This window comes from Corylus avellana, chromosome 8 (assembly GCF_965113065.1).
Source record: "Corylus avellana chromosome 8, dhCorAvel1.hap1.2, whole genome shotgun sequence".
NCBI classification, from domain to species: Eukaryota; Viridiplantae; Streptophyta; class Magnoliopsida; order Fagales; family Betulaceae; genus Corylus; species Corylus avellana.
In genome coordinates, this window is record NC_142497.1 from 21950911 (window position 1) to 21973124 (window position 22214).

General features: G+C 36.9%; 2 protein-coding genes across 2 annotated transcripts; one reads left to right on the forward strand and one right to left on the reverse strand.

Annotated features, from left to right (window-relative positions):
• Positions 1-604: 604 nt before the first annotated feature.
• LOC132164142 (KOW domain-containing protein) lies at positions 605-11765 on the reverse strand. The gene is made up of 6 exons (XM_059574575.2): positions 11366-11765; positions 10672-10743; positions 10457-10552; positions 6539-6642; positions 6306-6442; positions 605-972 (listed from the first exon to the last, which is right to left on the reverse strand). Exons 2-6 carry the CDS (start codon positions 10729-10731, stop codon positions 890-892), a joined length of 480 nt encoding a protein of 159 aa, XP_059430558.1. The 5' UTR covers positions 10732-10743; positions 11366-11765; the 3' UTR covers positions 605-889.
• Positions 11766-13731: 1966 nt separating this feature from the next.
• LOC132163313 (TMV resistance protein N-like) lies at positions 13732-21477 on the forward strand. Its single transcript, XM_088519015.1, has 9 exons — positions 13732-14101; positions 14668-14774; positions 14858-14974; positions 15072-15279; positions 15725-16229; positions 17602-18694; positions 18929-19204; positions 19303-20553; positions 20655-21477. Exons 1-9 carry the CDS (start codon positions 13948-13950, stop codon positions 21282-21284), a joined length of 4341 nt encoding a protein of 1446 aa, XP_088375141.1. The 5' UTR covers positions 13732-13947; the 3' UTR covers positions 21285-21477.
• Positions 21478-22214: the final 737 nt, after the last annotated feature.

Here is a 22214-nt window from a genome sequence, read left to right on the forward strand (position 1 = left end):
CAACCCGCCCCGATCTACCCCGCCCCGTTCTACCCCGCCCCGGGCGGATATTGTGCACTGTCCTCGGGTGGCGGCGGGTGGAGATTTTCAGAACCCGCAGTGTGCGGGGCGGGTGAGAAAAATGCCAATCCCCGCCCCGCCCCGCCCCGTGCCCACCCCTAGACGTAGTGCATTTACCACTTCAACCTCCTTTTTGTGGTGATTGTTGTTTTTAAACTAAAATTCAAATTGATTTGCCTTAATCTGTACCCATTTTTCTGTAAGCACTTCATGCGGCTCCTTAAAAGGACCAGATCACTTATTTGACCAATTTCCTAACCTTTATATATATTTCTACACTGTTTTATTTCGGTTTTAGGTCTGTTGTTGAGAAGCTCACCCATTTTCAATTTTTGATTCCCCACTCTCTTCCTTAAAAATCAAGAGCGATAAGAATCCTGCCTATTTGTCAATGGAGATATTTACTGCCAGACTTATGCTGCTGCAGATTTAACATGTAGTGCAAAAACCTATAACATTTCAAAGAGCATACATAATAAAGGTTAAAAAAAAAAAAAATTGATCCAAAACCCTATATACCAGGACCTGAGAGCATTCCAGTCAGTGGCAGAAAAATCAGGTGGTCCATGCGAGAGCATAGCAAGTCATATTGTTGAGAGTGCCTTCACATAATAAATTTAAACCTAAGAGAATGTGATTTAATAACATTCCAGCCATTTTTCCTACACTGCATCAGCAGAATAACAACAAAGAGGAAACAGGGTTCGATATGAGAAATTTCCCAATCATTCACCATACAAGTGAGAACTAAGATGCACTCTCAAACTCTGCAACATCTTCGAGTTTTAATTTCTCACCATAAAAGTTGAACAAGAAAATAGTTCTCTCTTTAAAGCTCAGGCACGCCCTTCCCTGTTTTAGCATCATACGTCTTCTCCAACACGAGATCCATCGGAGTATCCTTTGGACCAGCTGCAAAAACAATCAACAAACAGTGCATCAGATTATCAGAAGAGAATCGGAAACACAATATGCTGTGTTCAGAAGCAACTTTATAGAGCAAATTCTGAATCTATTTCCTAAGGGAATGCATATCCATATTCTGACAAACGTAGTTACTGATGGAGGTCAGCTGAGCAGCCTATCGGTACCAAGTCACAACCTTAACTTGAATCCATTTTGGTTAATTAGGCAACGGGTGTTTCAAGACATGATACACTTATGCCTTAAGCTTTGCTACCCATTTTATAAGATGCAGTAGATACAACACAAGAGAGGGAAAAGAAAACATACATAGATTGCAGGGCACACACTTGACGCACAGCCATTCATGTTCGAATATAGTCTATCATACGCATAGAGTGTATTCTTAACTCAATTTAACTAAGACTTAATTCCAATCAATTGGGGTAAACTTTATGTTCCTATATTAATTTGCTTCATTATGTCCTATCTAAGATTTTCTGTCATAAACGTATTTATCCTATCCTTCTTTAGTAATTCTACCCACATTGTTTGGAGCCTTACTCTACCTCTTAATTCTGCCCATATTTAAATGACTCTTCCTCATCTTTGAACAAATTACTTCAATCCTGATCTTACCTTTCCTATTATTCTCTCTCATCTATTTGATCATTTCAAGTGCACTCATTTATGAACACGTTTCTGACTGCCCCAATATAAGTATGTAGTATGTGCTAAAGACACAGTTTTCCTCCAAATTGAGTTGGAAGAACTTCCTTCAATTCAGACTATAAAAATGACATGTGTCCTTTAAACCTATGTGAAAAGTACTTGCTTTTTTAATAGCAAGAACAAGGTTGGAATAAAATTTATTACAAACTCGTGTGCATCTCACATGCTATTAAAAACACAGACACGCGTCATTTTTATAGATTAGGTTGGAGAAAGTTCATCCAACCCAGTTTGGAAGAAAACTCTATTCCTGTCCTAATATGGTTTGTTGTGCATATATGTACAAAATTTTCTTATCACAAGAATGGGCCATCAATTTTTTTTATAATAGAGATATCAAATGCGTAATGCGCCCTAGGTACACAAGAAGTATACATGAAAAAACACCCAACTAAAGGGAGAAAAGAGAATAAATAAATCATGATAACTAATCACCAAAGGAGATATAAAAGCTATTGTCCAAAGGTACAAAGTATAGAAAATTAATGACTTCTGCTCCTCCAAAGTCCTCTCACGGTCCTCAAAACTTTTATCATTTATTTCCGTCAATAGACACCACAAGAGGTATTAAGGCACCATCTTCCACACAGCAACACTCCAAGCACCATGACAATCTACCAACACGAATATCAGTTGACCACTCATCAAGGCATAACCCAAGACAACCCAAATCGACTGAAGAAAACATCTCATAAGACACTGACACCCTCACAATGGAGAAGAATATGGTCCAAAGACTCGTTCCTTTTACACATACAACACCTATCAACCACGATGACATGCCGTTTCTCAAATTATCCATAGTAAGGATCTTTTCTAGGACCACCAAGCAAGTAAAAAAGGCCACTCTAAGAGGAACCTTAGTTCACGAAACATTATTCTAAGGGAAACATAAGTCATCATTGCGAGCCAAGATACTATAAACAACAAACACAGCTCTTTTGGAGGGGACCCACCAAAGCTTGTCTTCAACTTCCTCTCTCACTCTAACAGAATAAGACACCCTAAAGAAAGAGGTAAAAAAATCAATCTCTCAATTATGAGCCGCTCTAGCAAAGCTTGCATTGCACTAAGTAGAGCCACCCGAAAACTCCACGTGAACCACAACAAAAGGATCCTTTGCACATGCATGCCAAATAAATATTGAAATACGTCCTTAAAAGCCATATCCCCACACCTCAAATCATTCCAGAAACTAACCTTGGAGCCATCTCCCACATCAAATCTAGTATGGCTAGAGAATTTCCCTAATATACTTTCATAAACCTACTCCAAATGCCCCAAGAGGCTCATTAGAACACCAGCACGCCCCACAAACTGCCAAATTTAGAGTCTACCATCACTCTACACCAAGCCTCTCTAATGTACATAGCGTCATAGCAATTTCCTTAAGAGAGCTTGATTGAACAAAAGCAAGTTCCGAACCCCCAACTCTCTTTTAGAGAGTAGAATCCGAGGAATTGGATGAAGCTTGCAAGGATATTACACTGGGAACGACACTCAAGGGTGGGGAATCAGAGATAAGAGGTAGGGGTTGAGTTGCCAGGAGTTATAGAGGATGGTGGAAAGGTAATATTTGGCAGGGAATGGTGAGATTGTGAGGTGTGAATAGGCTAAGAAGGTAAGTTGAACATAACTAGAGTTGGGGACATCCGTTTGCTTTTGGAGAACCGGAAGGATGACTTGTTGAGCACAACATGATGAGCGATGTACACCTTCCCACTGGGAAGGTGTAGGCATTTGTAGCCTTGGTGCTCTTTGTTGTAGCCAATGCAAACACACAACTTGGAACGAAAATCTAGCTTATGTGTGTTGTAAGGTCTAAGAAGAAAGGGTCACCATTCACAACCAAAATTTTTGAGGAATTTGTAATCGGGAGTAAGATTGAAAAGAAATTGGAATAGAGATTTGTTTTGAGTGACCTTGGAAGGGAGGCAGTTGATGAGGTATGTGGCTGTTTCAAATACAGAGTCCCACAGGGTTAGGGCGGAGTGAGCCATGGCAAGGAGAGTTGAGTCCAGTTTCGACAATGTGTCTATGACAGCGCTAAACAAAACCACTTGGCGATGAGTGTGAGGGCAACTAGATCTATGGGTGATGCCCATTGATGGTAGGGTGGATTGGAGAGGATGAAATTCTCCTCCATTGTCACTTTGAACGGCTTGAATTTTTCTGCCAAAATAGGTTTCAACTAAATTTTTAAACCGAAAAAAGACAGCAGAAACCTCAAATTTATGAGTTATAGGAAACAACCACTTATATTTTGTGAAGTCATCAACAATGCAAAAATAAAACTTATTGATTGAAAATAAAGGAGCAGGGCCCCATACATCAAGAAAGAGTAATTGTAAAGGGGTGCCCGACACGGACATGGATGCTGGAAAGTGTAGACGGACATGCTTTTGCCTTGGAACAAATTGAAGTATGGTGGGATGATGAAGATACTATAAGTCTATTTGAACGAAGAACTTGACGAACAATGAAAGCAAGATGGCCTAACCAACAGTGCCAATCATCCATGGGAGCCTTCTCTCCAATATGGGCAGCTGGTTCATTGGAGGAGGGATGAGAGGAAGGCCATGGGTACAACATGTTTCTACTCGGGCCTTGAAGTAGTAGTTTGTGGGAACGGAGGTCCTTAACAAAGAAACAATTAGGATGAAATTCAACAAAGACATCATTGTCACAACTAAATTGATTGACGGATGTGAAATTTTTTTTCTATTTGAGGAACATGAAGTAAAAATGAAGGACAAAATTTATGATCAGAAGAAGGTCAAGTGGCAGTGCCAATGCCAGTGTGTAATATACGCAAACCTTGGCCATCTCCCACTCTGATATGGTCTGAACCAGTGTAGTCATTCGCACGAACATTAAGGTTGGCTAACTCGTTGGTAAGATGGTGATTGCAGCCAGTGTCATGATACCATTGACAGTTTGGAGCAGCATTGGAAGTGGCCATGAAAGCAACGACTTGATTTGAACCCGGGGCAGAAGAGTGGTCAAGGCATTGCCAAAAGTTAGTAGTGTGCCCAATCTTGTGACAGAGCTGACATGTTGACTTGGATGAGTAGCCATAGCCAGAAGGGTGCGGTGGAGCGTCTCTACCTCGACCACGCCCACAGCCACAACTAGTGTAGTTGTTGCTAGGTCCAGTATTATGGAAGATGCCACGAGGAGGGCAGTACTGGGGTGACGAGTACCACTAAGCACTGTTGGTAGTGGAGATCGGGAGATCAATGGCAGCAGTGTGTTGCTCAAGATGCAGCTCATGGGAGAGAAGAAAACCATAAAGATCATTCAAAGAAACTAGGTCAGATCGAGTTGTAATCGATGTGACAAGGGGATCATAGTCAGCACCAAGTCCAGCAAGAATGTAGGAAACGACATCAGATTCCTGAAAAGGGTTACCAATGGCTGCCAGAATGTGAGCAAAGCCTTGGGCCTTTTGAAAATAATCAGCAATTGGCTTAGTGCCTTTCTTCAAAGTGGCGAGTTGGTGTCGGACTTGCATGAGCCGAGCTTGAGAATGAGAAGAGAATGACTTCTCTCAAGTAAGCCATAGTGAATGGGCGGTGGAAATACCCACCACATGAGGTAACAGCCTGTCGAGCAGAGTGGAGATGAGTGCACTCATGAGAAGCTTGTCTTGGTGATACCAAGTTTGATAATCTAGATTTGCTACCAGCATCCCGAATGTGGAATCAGCTGTGACTTTTGGTGGTTGGGGATGTGCGCCGTCAACAAAACCGATAAGATCATTGTCTTTGAGAAAGGGAACCACAACAACTTTCTAGAGAGGATAGTTATCCCGAGTTAGTTTGAGGGTGATGTGGTGAGTAACGTTGTGCAAAGAATTGTGGGGAGCAACAGACGTCATTGATAGGGTTGTGGAAGAGGTGGTGGAGGAAGATGAAGAAGTAACCATGGAGGTAGACAAAAATAAATCCCAACGTTAGTTGTATAATGGCTCTGATACCATATAGGATTTTGTGTAATGCTGCCTACCTCAATCGGTATGGCAGTGTTTGTATATATAATCAATCTTGAGTTAGATATCATATCTAACCTAAACTCTACAATAACAATACAAGCTAAACACTATAGATGAATGCTAAAGTCCTATCACAAGTGTTCTTCTATCGACACTTCACACTAGAGTTCTATCACGAGTGTTGACACTTGATGTTTATCTTCCTTGTCTCCATCCTCAACGTTATCTCTAGTAGTGGGAGTTTGATCTGGTCTAATAGTCACGAAGTGGGGACATGCTAGCTACGTCTTTGAGATATCCTAAAATGACTAATTAATAACGGGGCTCTCCTTAATCATTTATATGGTCCAGGTCGATCTACTACCATCCAATATGGGACTTCAAAAAGACTAGCACAATTGCTTCACAGACCAATACGGGAGAGTAACACATGAATTCTCCCTATAATTGCAAAGTCAAACATAACATGTGAATGCAAATTGACATAGAGTTGTCCCTGATCACACAAGTTGCAGTAAAGAAAAGTAATACACATAAAGAATAACAACCAAGTTATCAAAATAACTTAAAATCAAATTTTAAAAAGGAAAAAAGGGATTAAGCTTCAGGTAAGTACCAATTGTAGGCCTTGGTGTAGTCCTTATCTTCAAGATTTCAGGACGAGGTATTATGGATTCAGATGTTCCCAAACCTCTAGATACTCTTACTTTAGTGCCATCTTCAAGATATCTAACACCAACCTTACATGGCTTCCTGAATAAGTAAACATCCACTTCCTAAGAAATACATGTAAAACAAAGAAAACAACACCAAAGATTGTGAAATCAAAAGCCTTTAGTAATTCCATACCCTGTTACAGGGTCAAGAACTTGAACATTTGACGCATGCAACGGTGCTTCAACTGTAAAGATCCCGCCCTCATGACCTTGCCCTTGTTTGATATGTTTCTTTACCTGCAAAAGGGCATAAAAGGATGATAAAAAGGAAACATATATAGCAAACTATTAAGTTAGAAATTGCTCTATTTAGTGTTTAAATTCACAAGTGATTGTCCCTTAATTCTCCCAAGTGTTTAGAGGGTTCTATGTTTTCGTCGGGAAGTCGTGAGAATGCCATCATTACGGTTTCAAGTCTGGAAGAACAAAACTCTGGGCCTGCTTCTGTCAAATAGCCCTAGAAGGCTGTCATGACGATATTGAATCTAGAAGAACAAAACTCTTAGCCAACTTCTGTTAGATAGCCCTCAGAAGCACATCATGACAATGTTGCTCAAAAGAAGTGTCAGCCTACTTTTGTCAAATAGTCATCATGATGTCGCCAGACAAAATGTCAGAAAGTTGGCAATGAAACCCTAGTTGCTGTGGACTGAACTATGCTGAAGGCCATTTTTGTGGTGTTTTTAAGAGCTCATATAAGTAGTAAAAGATGGCTACTATAAAACTTAAGCAAGGAGATTATGAAACACCTAGAGAGAGGTTCTAGAGGTAACTTGCTTCACTCTACCATGGATTTTAAGACGATGTTCAAAGCTCTTAGCTTACCCACTCTTGATGTTGTGATTCCATTACTCAAACCACATCATACACAACTTTCATCCACCAAGGAGTCTACTGAAGATTGTCGAGCTTGGAGGCAAGCAAGTTACTTGCTGTCTTACAAAGTCTAGGATTTACAAAGGGTTGTAAGTATTCTGTGTCTGTAAGTTGGATCTTCTTCACTAGTGATTTTTCTCTTTTGGCTACCTCGGAGTGGTTTTTCTCTTTGAGGTGCTCAAAGGGTTTTTACTTTGTCAACAAATTCATGTGTTATGGTTGTGTGCTTGACTGAGTTCCTCAAACCACATAATACACAACCTTCATCCACCAAAGAGTCTACTTAAGGAGTCGGTAAGAAAAGACACTAGAAGAAGATTGTGGAGCTTGGAGGTAAGCGGGTTACTTGTTGTCATACAGAGTCTAGGATTTACAAAGGGTTGTAAGTATTTCTTATATATGTAATCTAGATCTTACTTATCAAAAAAAAAAAAATGTAATCTAGATCTTCTTTGCTAGTAATTTTTCAAATTTTGCAGCCTCAGAGTGGTTTTTCTCTTTGAAGTGCTCAAAGGGTTTCTACTTTGTCAATAAATCCATGTGTTGTGGTTGTGTGCTTGACTGAGTGATTGTTGATTATGATTCTCTGATTTAACTTTATTAATTAGTAATTATCTGTGTTTGTTTTGTTAATTTGGAGTTAGAACCATTCCACGGGTACTTTCACAAACATATGTCTAATGCATGTTTATTAAAGCATCTCCAGCAGATTGGCTTAAAGTCCAATATTAGCTAGATTTAATTAATTTGGACCATTTTTTGGGTACAGCAGATCATGTTATGGAAAGCTAAAACACACTTTTAGCTACAGTGATTCACAATCTCTTGAGAATCACTGTAGCAAAATGTAGGAATATTTTATTCCTTTTAAATCTTACTTTTTCGTTTTTTATTCTCTCACGTTCTAATATTTTAACATTCTCTATCATTTCTTCCTGAACTCCCTCACCTCTCATCCCTGCCGAATGGGTGTTTCTTCTTCAAAAAAAAAATTCTAGGTTTAATTTTCTTGACTGTTTCGGTGCTATGGCCGAATGGGTGGAGGAAAATTTTGAGAACTTCCTCTGTTTTCGGTTGAGCAACCGATTGGGTTTTTGTTTCATTAGAGATTTTTTTATTTTTGATCTTCCTTGGATTGAATTTGGTGGGCAACTTAAAATTGGGGTAGAATTTCTGTTGCTGAAATTTGGTGGAATACCGGTTTGGAATTGATTTTCCTGGGTTTATATCCAAATGGGTGGTTTATTGGAAGAGTCCAGTCTCGTTTTGTGAAATTTCTGGGTTGTTTTTTAAAAAAATAGAAATTTTGTTGGCTTTAAGCTTGACCAAATGGGTGTTGATAGAGGTGATTTTTGGTTTCCTTGAGGTGGCGGAAAATGGTTGAAGGGAAGCCAAATCTGCAAGTTCGTTGGAGGAAGAACAGCTTCAAATTCGAAGTAAGCCTTCTGAGGTGGCTTCTCTTCAACTATATCTCAAGTCGTTGCTCTTCAAAAACAGCTTCAAATTCAAAGTATGCACTTCTGAAATGATCAAAACAATCGAAAAATCATAGTAGTTTTTGACCCTTAACTGTTTTTTTTTTCTTTGTTTATAAATAGTAGCTGTGGAATCTGTTTGAGTTCGGAGCGGACTTGGGAAAGAAGGTGGTGAAAGAAATGGTGGTTAAGAGAGAAATAGCGGTGGAAGAAGAAATAGTGAGATTTAATAATAAAAATAAAAATAAAAAAGAATGAGAAATAATATTTAAAAGAAAATAGAGAAGGGAATAAAAAATTTGTTGAAGTGTGTACAAAACAACCAGTAGTTAAAGTAAAGAATCACACTTTTTGATTAGGTATTTTAGACAATGCTGCAGGAGATACTCTTATGGAACAAAATTTATATGGTTCATACGAAAGAATGCACACATAGATGATGACAAAAAAGAACCAAAAAAATCCTAATCGATGAAAGAAACAATATTATAAAAATTCATATATATCATAATTTATGTATTTAACAAGTATTGTGCCACCAAATTCTTGCCTAGATGATACTATTCCAGCTCCAAATGCATGCATGCAGTGCCCAATGCTCTTTTAAATATTAAGTCATCTTCTTTCAGAATTGTGAAGTTCTCTTTTATCTCTTAAAGTCATTTAACTTGATTAAAACATGATATAAGCAACGAGAATGGTGTAAAGTCACATAAGCATAAAAGGTAATTAACCCACAATTCTTTTGACTCATTTTAATCTATAAAGCTATTGCAGATTCCAATAAATAGTGCCTTCTAAGTAAATTGATCTTCTTTATTAGGTAAGTAGATTCAAATCAATAACATCGGAACCTTGTGTTAGTAGCAGTGAGTTTGTTACTAGAAGAACTTAAGGAAGATTAGTTAGATAAACTATGCAGAGGATGGTGGAACAGTTCAAAGTTCCAAAGAACGTGGAAGACTAAAATATCATGAAAAAGAAGCTAACTTGTCACTAAAATGTGAAAAATATCTGTTTCAGAAACACTCAATTCAGGGCCTAATTCAAAATCATGTTACACACTACAAACTCTATTTGCTGATTCAATAGAATAAGAATTAGGATCCTCAACAATTGGGTGCCCGAATTGCAGGGCTGTAGGGCTCACTTGCCCTAGGCAGCACCTAGGGCACGCCTGGAGTCCAGGACCCACTTGCCCAACCCATTGCAATTTGGACACCCCAATTGTAGGGACTCCGATCCATAGAATAACAGCTACAAAAAGAAACTTGAGACATGTCTTGCCGATAAATGATTATTGAATTTAATCATGATGTTACATTTTTAGGTGAATTCTCTAAAACCTTGCTTCACATCATATTCATCTCTTTTGCTTTCTTTTTCTTCCTTATTTTTTCCCTCTAAATTCAAAGCATAAAGCATTCAGAAAGAGATCCAGTCATGCATTCACCACAACAGCACTACATTGGTACACATCGGAAGTTTAAGATTATTACGAACCATATGAGTGGCATGTTTTGTCATAAAAAATCAAAGCTTTCAGCTTCTTAACCATATCAAATTATCCAGGATTACTTGCTAATATAATTAGAATGAATTGAAAAAATCTCAATATGAATGGAATAACACCTTAACAATTTTCCTCAGCAACAAGTAAACCATATAATAATCAGTTTGATTAAAATGAACATGCTCACCAAATTCTTGCCCTCGACAATAACCCGATTCTGCGAGCGAATTACGCGCTTAATAACACCCATCTCGCCTTTGTCTTTGCCTCTTGTAATCATCACCTGCAACAATTAAGTCCAAACAATTCAAATTGAAAAAGAGAACAATAAAAATAACCAAAAAATAAATCATAAATACGTTAAAGAGGAGTTGAAATGATCTTAGATTACTCTTCTCTTACATTATCTCCTCTGAGAATCTTCCAGTGCCTAATGAGTTTCTGAGCCGCTTTCCAACCCATTTCAAGCTGACCCTGTTAGAAGCACGAAAATGAAATCATTTTCACAATTTCAAGAAAATGTTGGTTTGCTTTCTGGACAAGAAGGGGAACAATTTCATTTCAATTGGACTCGATTAAAAGGAATTTTAGAAGGTGGATATTACCTTAGAACATTCCTAGTGAACCAGTCAAAGTTCAGCTAAGTTTTAGCTAAAAATCTAAATTTTCTACAAATTTTAGCCACTTCCTAAAAGCATCAAACTCTCTACATATTTATCTACTTTATTTAAATTTTTTTTTTTTTTTTTACTACTTTTAGCCCAACCATGAAACAAGAAAGATTGAATGCACAACCAGTAGGCAGATACACAATTGAATGCAAAATACCAGTAACCGGACTTCTTGAATTAATGACAGATTGCATTCAAGCAATCTGATTTCATGTTTGGCAGATAAGAGGTTGAAGGAAAGCACATAAAGCAGAATCTCAAGCAACAAAAGCTAAATCCCTCTGATAAAGGACTAAATAAGCAGAATCTCAAGCACCTAAAACCCTTTTTCGATAATGGGTCGTGATCAAAATTCAAAGCTGCACCAACAGTTATCAACTTAAGAGATTAACAAGAAAACAAGGGAGTTTTGATAATACATATACCAATATAAGGGCGGGCCAGAGAGTATAGTCGAGATCTAAGACGACGAGGCGAGGACGGCAGCGAGAGAGAGACGAGAGACGGTGTGAGTGAGCGTGAGAGGCTGAGTGAATTTTTTCTCGCGTAATGAGTAATAATCCCAAGTTGCAAAGCGATATCCGTTTGCTGGGTTAATCACTTCAAACAAATTTACCACGAGGCGACCAAGGGGATTCTGGCCTGGTGACTCGGGCGTACCTGCTTGCTTACCCGCTCACTCGAACAACGCCTTATAGCCTACCTCCATTCCCCCGTCAAGCAGGAAGCTTAGCAAACGACCTCCTTCGCTGCTTACTCCGTTCCTGGTGCTGATTCCACTCCGGTTGGGATAATTTAGAGGAATGGGTTGATTGATGTGAAGGAGGGGCGTTTTGGGTGAGGAAAAGATGAATATATAGAGTGCAAAACGACGTAGTTTTGCTTTCAATTAATTTCCTTTTTAATGGTTTAAGTGGAAAACGACATCCTATGGTGCAGTTTTAAAAAAAATTGTAACAAATGGTTAAAAAAAAAATTTCAAAAAATGGTTACAAAATTGTTCATAAAATTGTTCAAAAAATGGTTAAAAAATTGTTGAAAAAAGGTTCAATTTCTTTTTTAAAAAATGGTCAAAACATTGTTCAAAAAATATATTAATACTTCAATTGTTGTTATAAGTAATACATTGTTGAATCCAATATCAATTACTTAATTTGATATTATATGAATCACATTGTCATTGTATATAAATAATTAATTAAGTATTTGAATTGTCATGGGATCATATGACTAGTTTCTTAATTACTGTATAATTTGTATTAGTATGAATTTGGATGTTACCCAAAGGCTCCAAGCACATAAGTTTTTTTTTCCTTCCATTCTTGAATTATGGTCTTTGACAAATCTGAGACAGCTAGATCTCAAAGAACATATATAATTTGTCAGGAGATGAGTTTTCTATTGAATTTGGATTTTTATCTTCACTCGAAATATTGGATTTATCAAGAAACACCTAATTGCATCAACTATCTTGCTGAATTATTGCAATTGAACTTGAATAAGTGTAGTACTCTTCAATCAATCTCAGTCCCCTTAATTGTACAGGTTTTTGGAATTTTGAGAGCAAATGAGTGCACATCATTGGAAAGAATCTTAACTTTGACCAACAAGAGTTTAAGATCCTTTGACCCTTAATAATTACCACAAGGCACAAACTGGTTGAGATTCAAAGTTCAAAGAGTTTGCGACCTGGAGCATGTCTTTATATGGGATGGTGTAACAATCTCTTATTGTCATTGAAACGCATGCATGACAATCTTTTCCTTAATTATGTGTGTCACCTTATCCAAATGGTAATATATCATCTAATTGATAGACACATGATGAATTTGTTCATCTGGAACTCTGAGCTGTGTGGAAATTAAGTGTTTTGAAATTATTATTATTATTATTATTATTATTTCTTTTCCTTACATGCAACCATTGAAATCAACTCAAACTATTCAAACAAGGAAAACAACTATCAACACCTTCATGGCTGGATCATCAAGCTTGATAAACTCGAACAGAACATATACTTTAATTAACTAGTCATTCTAAATTAAGTCATCTACTCGACTCTATATAAATCTTAATAAAGTTGAAAGTCTACATTATCGTTATATTAAAGTCAAATTTACTCAAAGGGTAAATTTTGGGATATCACATAGAGTAAGACTAGAAATCACATTTTTCTTTTACAAAGTTCAACCAACCTTAGATTTTTTTTATTTTTATTTTTAACAATAACTGATATAAAAAATTGATTGAGTGTTCACATTTTTATTTAACAATGTTGGCCATGCCCGAAGCAGTGGACCTTTGGTAAAATCCTAATCCAAGTCTCTGCCATCAAAACCCAGAAACTGAGCGTTAAACCCATTTTGTTCATATATACCCCCACATTTCTCACTTCTTCGGCCTCCGTCGTAGCCTCCACCGGAACGTGGGATTACGAAAGACACCCAACCGCCGTCTCCACACCCCAGTTTGAGGACGTCCTGTTTTGTGGCTCAAAAAGAGAGAAAAGGAATTTTTGACTCTGCTTTCTTTCTGGCTTTAGACTACGAGAGACCCCACTAGAGAGCCTTCCCATTCCCTTCTCAACCAAAATTCTCTCTTTTTCTCATATAAAGAAAAGGCGTTATGCAATGGCAAAGCAGATTCCACGAAATCACTCATCACCACCAACCCAGCAGTTGACTCACCCAGTCAACAAAGACCCGGAACATCTTTCGTTTTATCTAAAAGAAAAGTAAAAAAGAAAAAAGATAAAGGTAAAACAAAAGAGAAAGCTCCGAGAAATTTTGAGGAGAACGTTTAGCCAAAAAGAATGATGGAGTTTTCTTCGTCTTCATCTTCATTCAGCTGATCCTTTCTCTCTCTCTCTCTCTCTCTCTACCCAAAATTCTCTCTCTCGCACACTTAATTCCCACATTTCTCAGTTCTCCCCTAATATTATCCACCAAACCACGATTTCTTCTGCAAACTACCCCGCCATCCCTCTCTATCTACCACTCTACCACCCATGGGCCAAATCATCAGTGTCATACGACGATGCATGCCTCTGTGTTTTCCACTGCCAGAATCCGAAGACCAAAACGAGGCCTCCCAGGTTGTCGGCATCGAAGACCAAATCGTGGCCTCCCAGGTTGTCGGCGTCGAAGACCAAAACGAAGACGGTACTGTTTTCACAGCACTCACTGATCAAATATAAATGGTTAGATGTATGCATTCGTATTTATTTGTGTGTGATGGCTCCATTAGCCCGGGAAAGGTAACTTTTACAATTAAATTGACTTGTGCTCCTTAAGACTCGGTGCTCAAATATTTTCTCTTGCGTTTGATTTTTTTCTAAAAAGAAATTATGTGAGCGGGTATAATGGCAATTTGATTGAGTAATTTATATGGCATATTGGTGTGATTGCGCAATTACTCATCACCCTAAGCTAGCAGCTGTTGACTTTTCCAGTGAAAGATGTAGATGCTCCCACAAAATTTAGGAGACAACTCCAGTGATATATATCATATATTGGAGTCTTCTTCATCCCCAAATTCTCACTCTCAGGGAGAGAGAAACAGAGAGACTCATTTTGAGTGACTGCTAGAAAACTTTCATTTCCGCTTCCATTTCCACTATGTCTTGGTTCTCGGCCATATATAGTGGAAGTTAAAGCCATTTTTTAAAATATATATATTTTTAAGTTGAAAAAGACTGATCGAAGATGAGTACATGTGCATGATACAGAAGAAGAAACTGAGGCCACAGCAGGAGAAGAAGACGATGACGATGTTGCCTCCCAAGCCAATAGGGAAGCAAGGGTTACGGTTATAGCCAAATGTGAAGTAGCCTCTGTAAGTTTAATTCTCATATATAAACTTGTCTTATGAGATCAAACAATCACATGATTCTAATATTATCAAAAGTTCTGCTATAGATGAACGATGGATGCCAATGGGGAATATATGGGGTGACATCTCCCACTAAAGAATATCCTTTTCCACTACACATCTATGGTTGCACAGTGGATCCAGATTGCCCAGTTTGGAAACTGGTACAATAATCTGCCAAAACTGAATTTGAATATTTTTATACGAGGTTTTCATTCATTCATTCCTTGTATTAAATTTTCTTTATTCTTTTGCAATTAGGTGTGGAGATGCTCAGAGGACATGTCTATACTCATAACAACCTATTACGGCACACATAACCATCCACTTCCTGTCGGTTCAATTACTGCCATGGTTTCCACGGCCTCTTACGATCCCCCTCAATTCCCAATGCCCAAATCACCAGTGCGAGACCAAGACCCAAACCAGCCTCCCATGATTCTTGTCGGCGAAGACTCAAAGAAAGACGGTACTGTATTCGCCGCACTCACGTACACATCAAATAGATATGCATATGTATTTGTGTGTTATGGCTAGCTGGATTAGCACGTGTTGCCATTTGATTTGAGTAATTTATTTGGCATACTGATGTGATTTAGATTGCTCCACAAAATTTAGCAGAGAACTCTAGTGAAAGCCAAATATATACAGGAGTCTTCTTCATCCTCAAATTCTCAAGGAGAGAGAGAGAGAGAAAAACAGAGAGACCCATTTGAGAGACTGATGGAAATCTTTCATTTCCACCAAGGTTGAAAAAGAAACAGAGTGAAGGATCCATAAAAAGAATTTGCATTTTGAATTAGGTTTAGATAATCTTTCTCATTTTTAAATTTAGAAAGAACAAAAATATTGATAGCACAAATTATAAAGGTTCTACCCCTCCTGTTTCTCACCTGATTTGTCTCATTTTGCAGTACAATCAAACTCAACCACAACAAGTACCTCCTTTTCTAGACCTCATTGCAATTACGATGTCTTTTTGAGTTTTAGAGGTGAAGACACCCGCAAGAACTTCACCGATCACCTTTACTCTGCTTTAGTGCAACTCGGAATTCACACCTTTCGAGATGATGAGGAGCTTCCAAGAGGAAAGACCATCTCTACGGAACTACTTAGTGCTATTCATGGATCAAAAATTTTCATTGTAATTTTCTCCAAAGGTTATGCTTCCTCTAGGTGGTGCCTCGATGAGCTTGTGGAGATTGTAAACTATAAGAATACCAAAGGTCACACTCTTTTACCCATATTTTACCACGTGAACTCTTCAGATGTTCGAAACCAGACTGGAACTTTTGCGGAAGCCTTTGCTAGGCATGAAGAGCGATTTCAAACTGATATGGAGAGGGTGCAGAGGTGGAAGAAAGCTCTTACCGATACTGCGAATTGTTCCGGCTGGGATCTCAAATGCATTGCAAATGGGTATTATGCTATTGACTCTCGTACTTTTTCATACTTTTTTTTTTTCTTGGTACTTTTATTTTCTTGTAAATTTTAGACAATAATTGATTAAAAAAAAGAATTAAATAAATAAATAAATAGTAACATTCACTACAAAAAATCATTTTTTCCTAACCAGAGTTTTCTAACGTGTCATGGTGTCTAACACGTCAGAAAACTTTGTTGATGTAGCGTTTTCAGTGTGTGTTGAAGGTCAAAAACATAGGAGTCAGTAAATTTTTTTTACTGAAGTGTTACTGTTTGGCACGTCAAAATTTACTGACGTGTCAATTTTGACACGTCAGTAAATTTATTGATGTGTTATATTTTAACACGTCAGGAAATTTTGAAAAATTATTAAAAATAATTTTTCTTTTTAAAAATTTTTTCTGAAATTTTTTTCAATTAAAAAATTTATTAATTTAAATTATTTTTCAATTAATTTTTTTTTTTTAATACTTTTCACCAATTTCGTCGTTTCTCCAGCTCTCTCCCTCTCTTCGTTTCTCCATTTTCTCACTCTCTCTCTCTTCTTTTCTCCATTTTCGTTTCTCCAGCTAGCTCTCCCTCTCTTCTTTTCTCCATTTTCTCAGTCTCTCTCTTCTTTTCTCCGTTTTCGTTTCTCCAGCTAGCTCTCCCTCTCTTCTTTTCTCCATTTTCTCACTCTCTCTCTCTTCTTTTCTCCATTTTAAAAAACTCAAACCCAAAAAATTTTCAAAAAATCAACTTGAAAAATCAAAAACCCAAACGTCAAACCCAAAAAATCTTCAAAAACCCAAAAAATCTTCTTATCTTCTCTTCTTCTTCTTCTCTTCTCCTTTTTTTTTTTTTTTTTTCTTCTACTTCTATTCTTCTTCTCTTCTCCTTTTCTTTTTCTTCTTCTTCTTCTGTTTTTCTTCTGCTGCCGTGAGATTGAGAGAGAAGAGGGAAAGAAGATCTGGAAAGAAGAGGCCGTGCAGAGGGAAGAAGAGGGAGATTGAGAGAGAAGAGGGAGATTGAGAGAGGGAAAGAAGATCTGGAAAGAAAAGAAGATATGGAAAGAGTAAATAATAAAAGAAGATCTGGAAAGAATAAATAATAAAAGAGGGAAAGAAAAGGGAAAAAGTTGAATATCCCACTATTTTTTTAGTGACGTACCAGCATTTTATCACATCAGAAATTTCTGACGTGCTATCATCAAGAGAAGAAATTACGTTGAAATATATTTAAATGATAATTATCACAAAATTTTATAAAACCTAATTGTTTTTCATGACGTATTTTATCTTAAATGATTGAGATGATAACATCTTTATGGTGTTGATGAGTCACAATTTTATTTATTTTATCCTTGTACTTATTTTATTGTTCTCAGGTATGAATCAAAATTCATCAAAGAGATTGTTGAAGAAGTTATGTGTAAAGTAAACCCTGTTCGGTTGGATGTCGCCAAACACCCAATAGGAATAGAGTCTCGTGTTCATGATATTAAAGATTTATTAAGTCTGGCATCAAGTGATGTTTGCATTGTGGGCATTTACGGAATGGGAGGTATCGGTAAAACAACCCTAGCAAAAGCTGTTTATAATGAAATATGTGTTGGATTTGAAGAAAGTAGTTTTCTTTCAAACTTTAAAGAAAGCTCAGAAAAGTCTGATGGCTTACTTCATTTACAAGAGCAACTTCTTAATGATATCTTGAAAACAAATTTGAAGATTGATAATGTTGATAGAGGAATTAGTATAATTAAGGAAAGAATTTGTGGAAAAAAAGTTTTTGTTATTGTTGATGATGTGGATGACTTTGAAAAACTACATTGGTTAGTCGAAAAGGAATGGCTTGGTCCGGGAAGCAGAATCATTGTAACCACTAGAGATGAACATGTGTTAAGTCCATTGAGAGTAGATAAAAAATATAAGGTCAGAGAATTGAATCATTGGGAGTCTCTTCGACTATTCAGTTGGCATGCCTTCAAAATGACTAATCCTAAAGAAGAATACTTGGAGCTTTCGTATGAAGCAATGACTTATGCCGGAGGTATCCCTTTAGCTCTTGTGGTTTGGGGTTCTTTTCTTAAAGATAGAAGTGTTGCTGAATGGAAAAGTGAATTGGAAAGACTACGAATAACTCCTGATGACAAGATTCAAAAAATACTTAGAATAAGTTTTGATTCATTGAAGAGTCCTACAAATGACATTTTCCTTGATATTGCATGTTTTTTTGTCGGTATGGACCAAGAATATGCTTTCAAAATACTTGATGGTTGTAATTTATTTCCAAGGATTGGTATCCCTATTCTCATTCAGAGGTCACTTGTGACAATTGATTCCCAAAATAAGTTGATGATGCATAATATGATTCGAGATATGGGAAGGGAAATTGTTCGTAAAGAATCGCCGAAACATCCAAAAAAGCGCAGCAGATTGTGGTTACATGAGGATGTTTTAAATGTATTGCGAAACCATACGGTAAGTGGTGTATATATATATATATATATATATAGTGGCTTTTTTTCCACTATGCAATTTGCAACATTAAAATGGCCGTATGCTCACATTTTAACCTTTTCTAATCATGTTCAAATCACTATATATAGTAGTCTCTTTTAAATTATGGTGAGAATATATACTCTAATTCAAAGTTATTCTAGCTTTACACAAGATGAGGATGTGTGTTGCTAATTCAACTATCTATTTTGTCAGGGATCAGAAACAGTCGAGGGTCTCATTTTAAATCTCCTCTTACTTGAAGATGTCAATTTGAAAACTGAAGCATTTACAAATATGAAGAATTTGAGATTGCTCCAAATCGATTCTGTGCATCTCACAGGATCTTATGAACATCTCTCTAAAGAGCTAAAATGGCTTCATTGGCATAAGTGCCCTCTGGAATTTTTACCGCAGAATTTTCATCTAGAGAACCTTGTTATTCTTGACATGCAGCACAGTAACGTCAAACAAGTTTGGAAGAAGAAGAAAGTATAATAAATTTTATAGTGTTTTTTTTTTTTTTTCCCACTATTAATGTTAAATATTTAACTAACAAGAAATTGTTTTTTCTTTATTTTGTTTCACAGATATTCAACAAGTTGAAGGTTCTTAATCTCAGCAATTCCAAATGTCTCACCAAATCACCAGACTTCTCACAAGTCCCACAATTGGAGATACTAATACTTGAGGGTTGCTCAAGCTTGGTTAAGGTTCATGAGTCTATTGGATATCTCAAAAGACTTGTTTTGCTGAATTTACAAAAATGCAAGAACCTTAGGAATCTTCCAAGCAGCATTTATAACTTAGAATCTCTTACAACTCTTGTCTTGTCTGAGTGCCTTAATCTTAAAAAGTTACCGGATTACTTGGGGAATATGATGGCTTTAACGGTGCTGCATGTAGAGAACACTGCTATTAAGCAACTACCATCCTCCTTTAGCCTTCTGAAGAATCTTGAAACTTTATCATTACGTGGAAGTGAATGCCTCATCGAATCACCAAAGTTCTTAGAAACTTCTCGCTTAAAGAAACTGATACTTGAAGGTTGTACAAGCTTGGTTGAGGTTCACAACTCCATTGGACTTCTAAAAATACTAAAGGAACTAAATTTAGGCAGGTGCAAGAAGCTTAGAAATCTTCCAAGTAGCATTTCTAACTTAGAACTTCTTGAAACTCTTGTGTTGTCTGACTGCTTAGAACTTGATAAGTTACCGGAACAATTGGGGAATATGAAGGCTTTAAAATTTTTGTTGGCAGGCAGAACTAATATTGAGCAACGACCATCCTCCTTGGGTCCTAAAAGGAATTCTATAATTATGCCGTTACTTGGATGTGAAGTACCATCCTCATCACGGATATCACCTAAAGGCTCCAAGCACATTAGTTTGTTTCCTTCCACTTGTGAATTATGGTCTTTGACAAACCTGAGAAAACTAGATCTCAGTGGGCGTAATTTGTCTGAAGATGAGTTTCCTGTTGAATTTGGACTTTTATCTTCACTCGAAATATTGGATTTATCGAGAAACAATTTTCGTAACCTACCTGATTGCATCAACTACCTTCCTGAATTATTGCAATTGAATTTGAACGAGTGTAGTACTCTTCAATCAATCTCAGTCCCCTTTATTGTACAGGTTTTTGGAATTTTGAGAGCAAATGACTGCATATCATTGGAAAGAATTTTAACTTTGACGAACGAGAGTTTAGGATCTTTGTCCCTTAATAATTGCCAGAAACTGGTTGAGATTCAAAGTTCGAAGAGTTTGCGATCTGGAGCATGTCTTCTCATGGGAAGGTGCAACAATCTATCACCTGCTTTTAGGGAGAGTGTTCTCCAGGTTCTGTCTCTCTTCTCTCTTTTAATTATGACGTAAACACTTTTTTGAAATAGATGTTGTGCAAGACAAATTTTGACGAATACACTTTTTTTTTGAAATAGATGTTGTGCAAGACAGATCATATAGGTACCATTTGCCTCCCCGGAAGTGAGATTCCAAATTGGTTTAGCCATCGGACAATCGGTTCTTCAATATCCATTCGTGTACCCTCCTTTTGGGGTGGTAAAATCGGCAAGATGCTTCTTTGCGTTGTTCTTGCGGCAAAAAAGGAAGCACCCAGAAACCTATCTGGAGTGAGTAGCTTCAGCTGGAGATTACATAATAAAACTAGAACTCACCAAATGCCTTTATATTTAGTGTTCCCAGCTGATTGCTTTTTTGGTAGCTGTGAAGATCAAATATTTGTAGAGGCGATGGGAGATGATCATCTTACGCGAGGTTATATGAAAAGTGGAGACGAAATAGAGGTATCTGTCGACTTCTCGGATGAAGAGGTTAAGGGTGAAATACAAGTAAAGAAGTGTGGAATTCATCTACTAGTTGATGAGCCAAGTGTAATTGATACAAGTGGAGACAAAATAAAACGGTTCTTCGTCGGCAAGGAAGTCCCGGTTTATGCAGGAGAGGTGTGTAGAATACCACTAAATGAGGCAAATGCTACACAAGTAGATGAAAGTGATTTTTGTTCCAGTCTAGATTTTTTTCTACGCACACAACTCAGGCATCATTAGAATTGTTATTGGGGGGAAAAACCATTATGTTCTTGCAAAAAATATTTTGAGGAAATATTGATTATATTTTTCTACCATTTATGTGACACTTTTTTTTTTCTAGGCATGTATGTGACATGACACTATTATTGAAATGCATGACTATTTTTACCTTCTGGTGTGTCATATTATCCGAACGGAAATTTATGATCCAGTTGATGGATACATGATGAACTTGTTCATTCTGAAACTCTGAGCTATGTAAGTGTTTGGGATTTTTATTATTATTATTTTTTTAATTATTTCTTTTCCTTTGATCAATTATATATAAAAGTTAAATGTAGTAGAGATATCACTTAAAAAAAAAAAAAATTACTCTCGCATTCTATTTATTGGAGAGAAGCAGAACTCTCTATACAAACAATATCAATAATATAATGAGATGCTCTTCTTCCATATGAACTTGTTTATCCATATATAAGAGTAAGCCCTACCTTAGCTAATCTATGAGTTGCTTCATTGACTTTTCTTCTGACATGGGTCAATTTATAGCTTTGCACACTATTCAACACTCATCTAGCATCATCGATCAATTAGTCGTACTGCACCAATTCTTCTTATGTTTCCGTAATTCCTAAACTCATAGGTTTAAGTTTGAGTCTCACATTGAAAAGATTAAGTCATACCTGTATTTTTTGAGTATACATGTACATGTGTAAGTGTAAAATAATTGAGTTATACATTGAAAATATGTCACAAATGTAAGTGATTAATGTAGTATACTTGAGCCTAAAATCATAGATTTAAACTTGTGCATACAAACTCACATAGCACGTGTGAGGAAGTGATTGTTTTTTTTTTTTAAAGGAAGCGATTGTTGAGTATACATATAGAGTGTTAAAAGATTGAATAGATGTCACAAGTGTAAGTAATTAATATAACAAAGCTTAG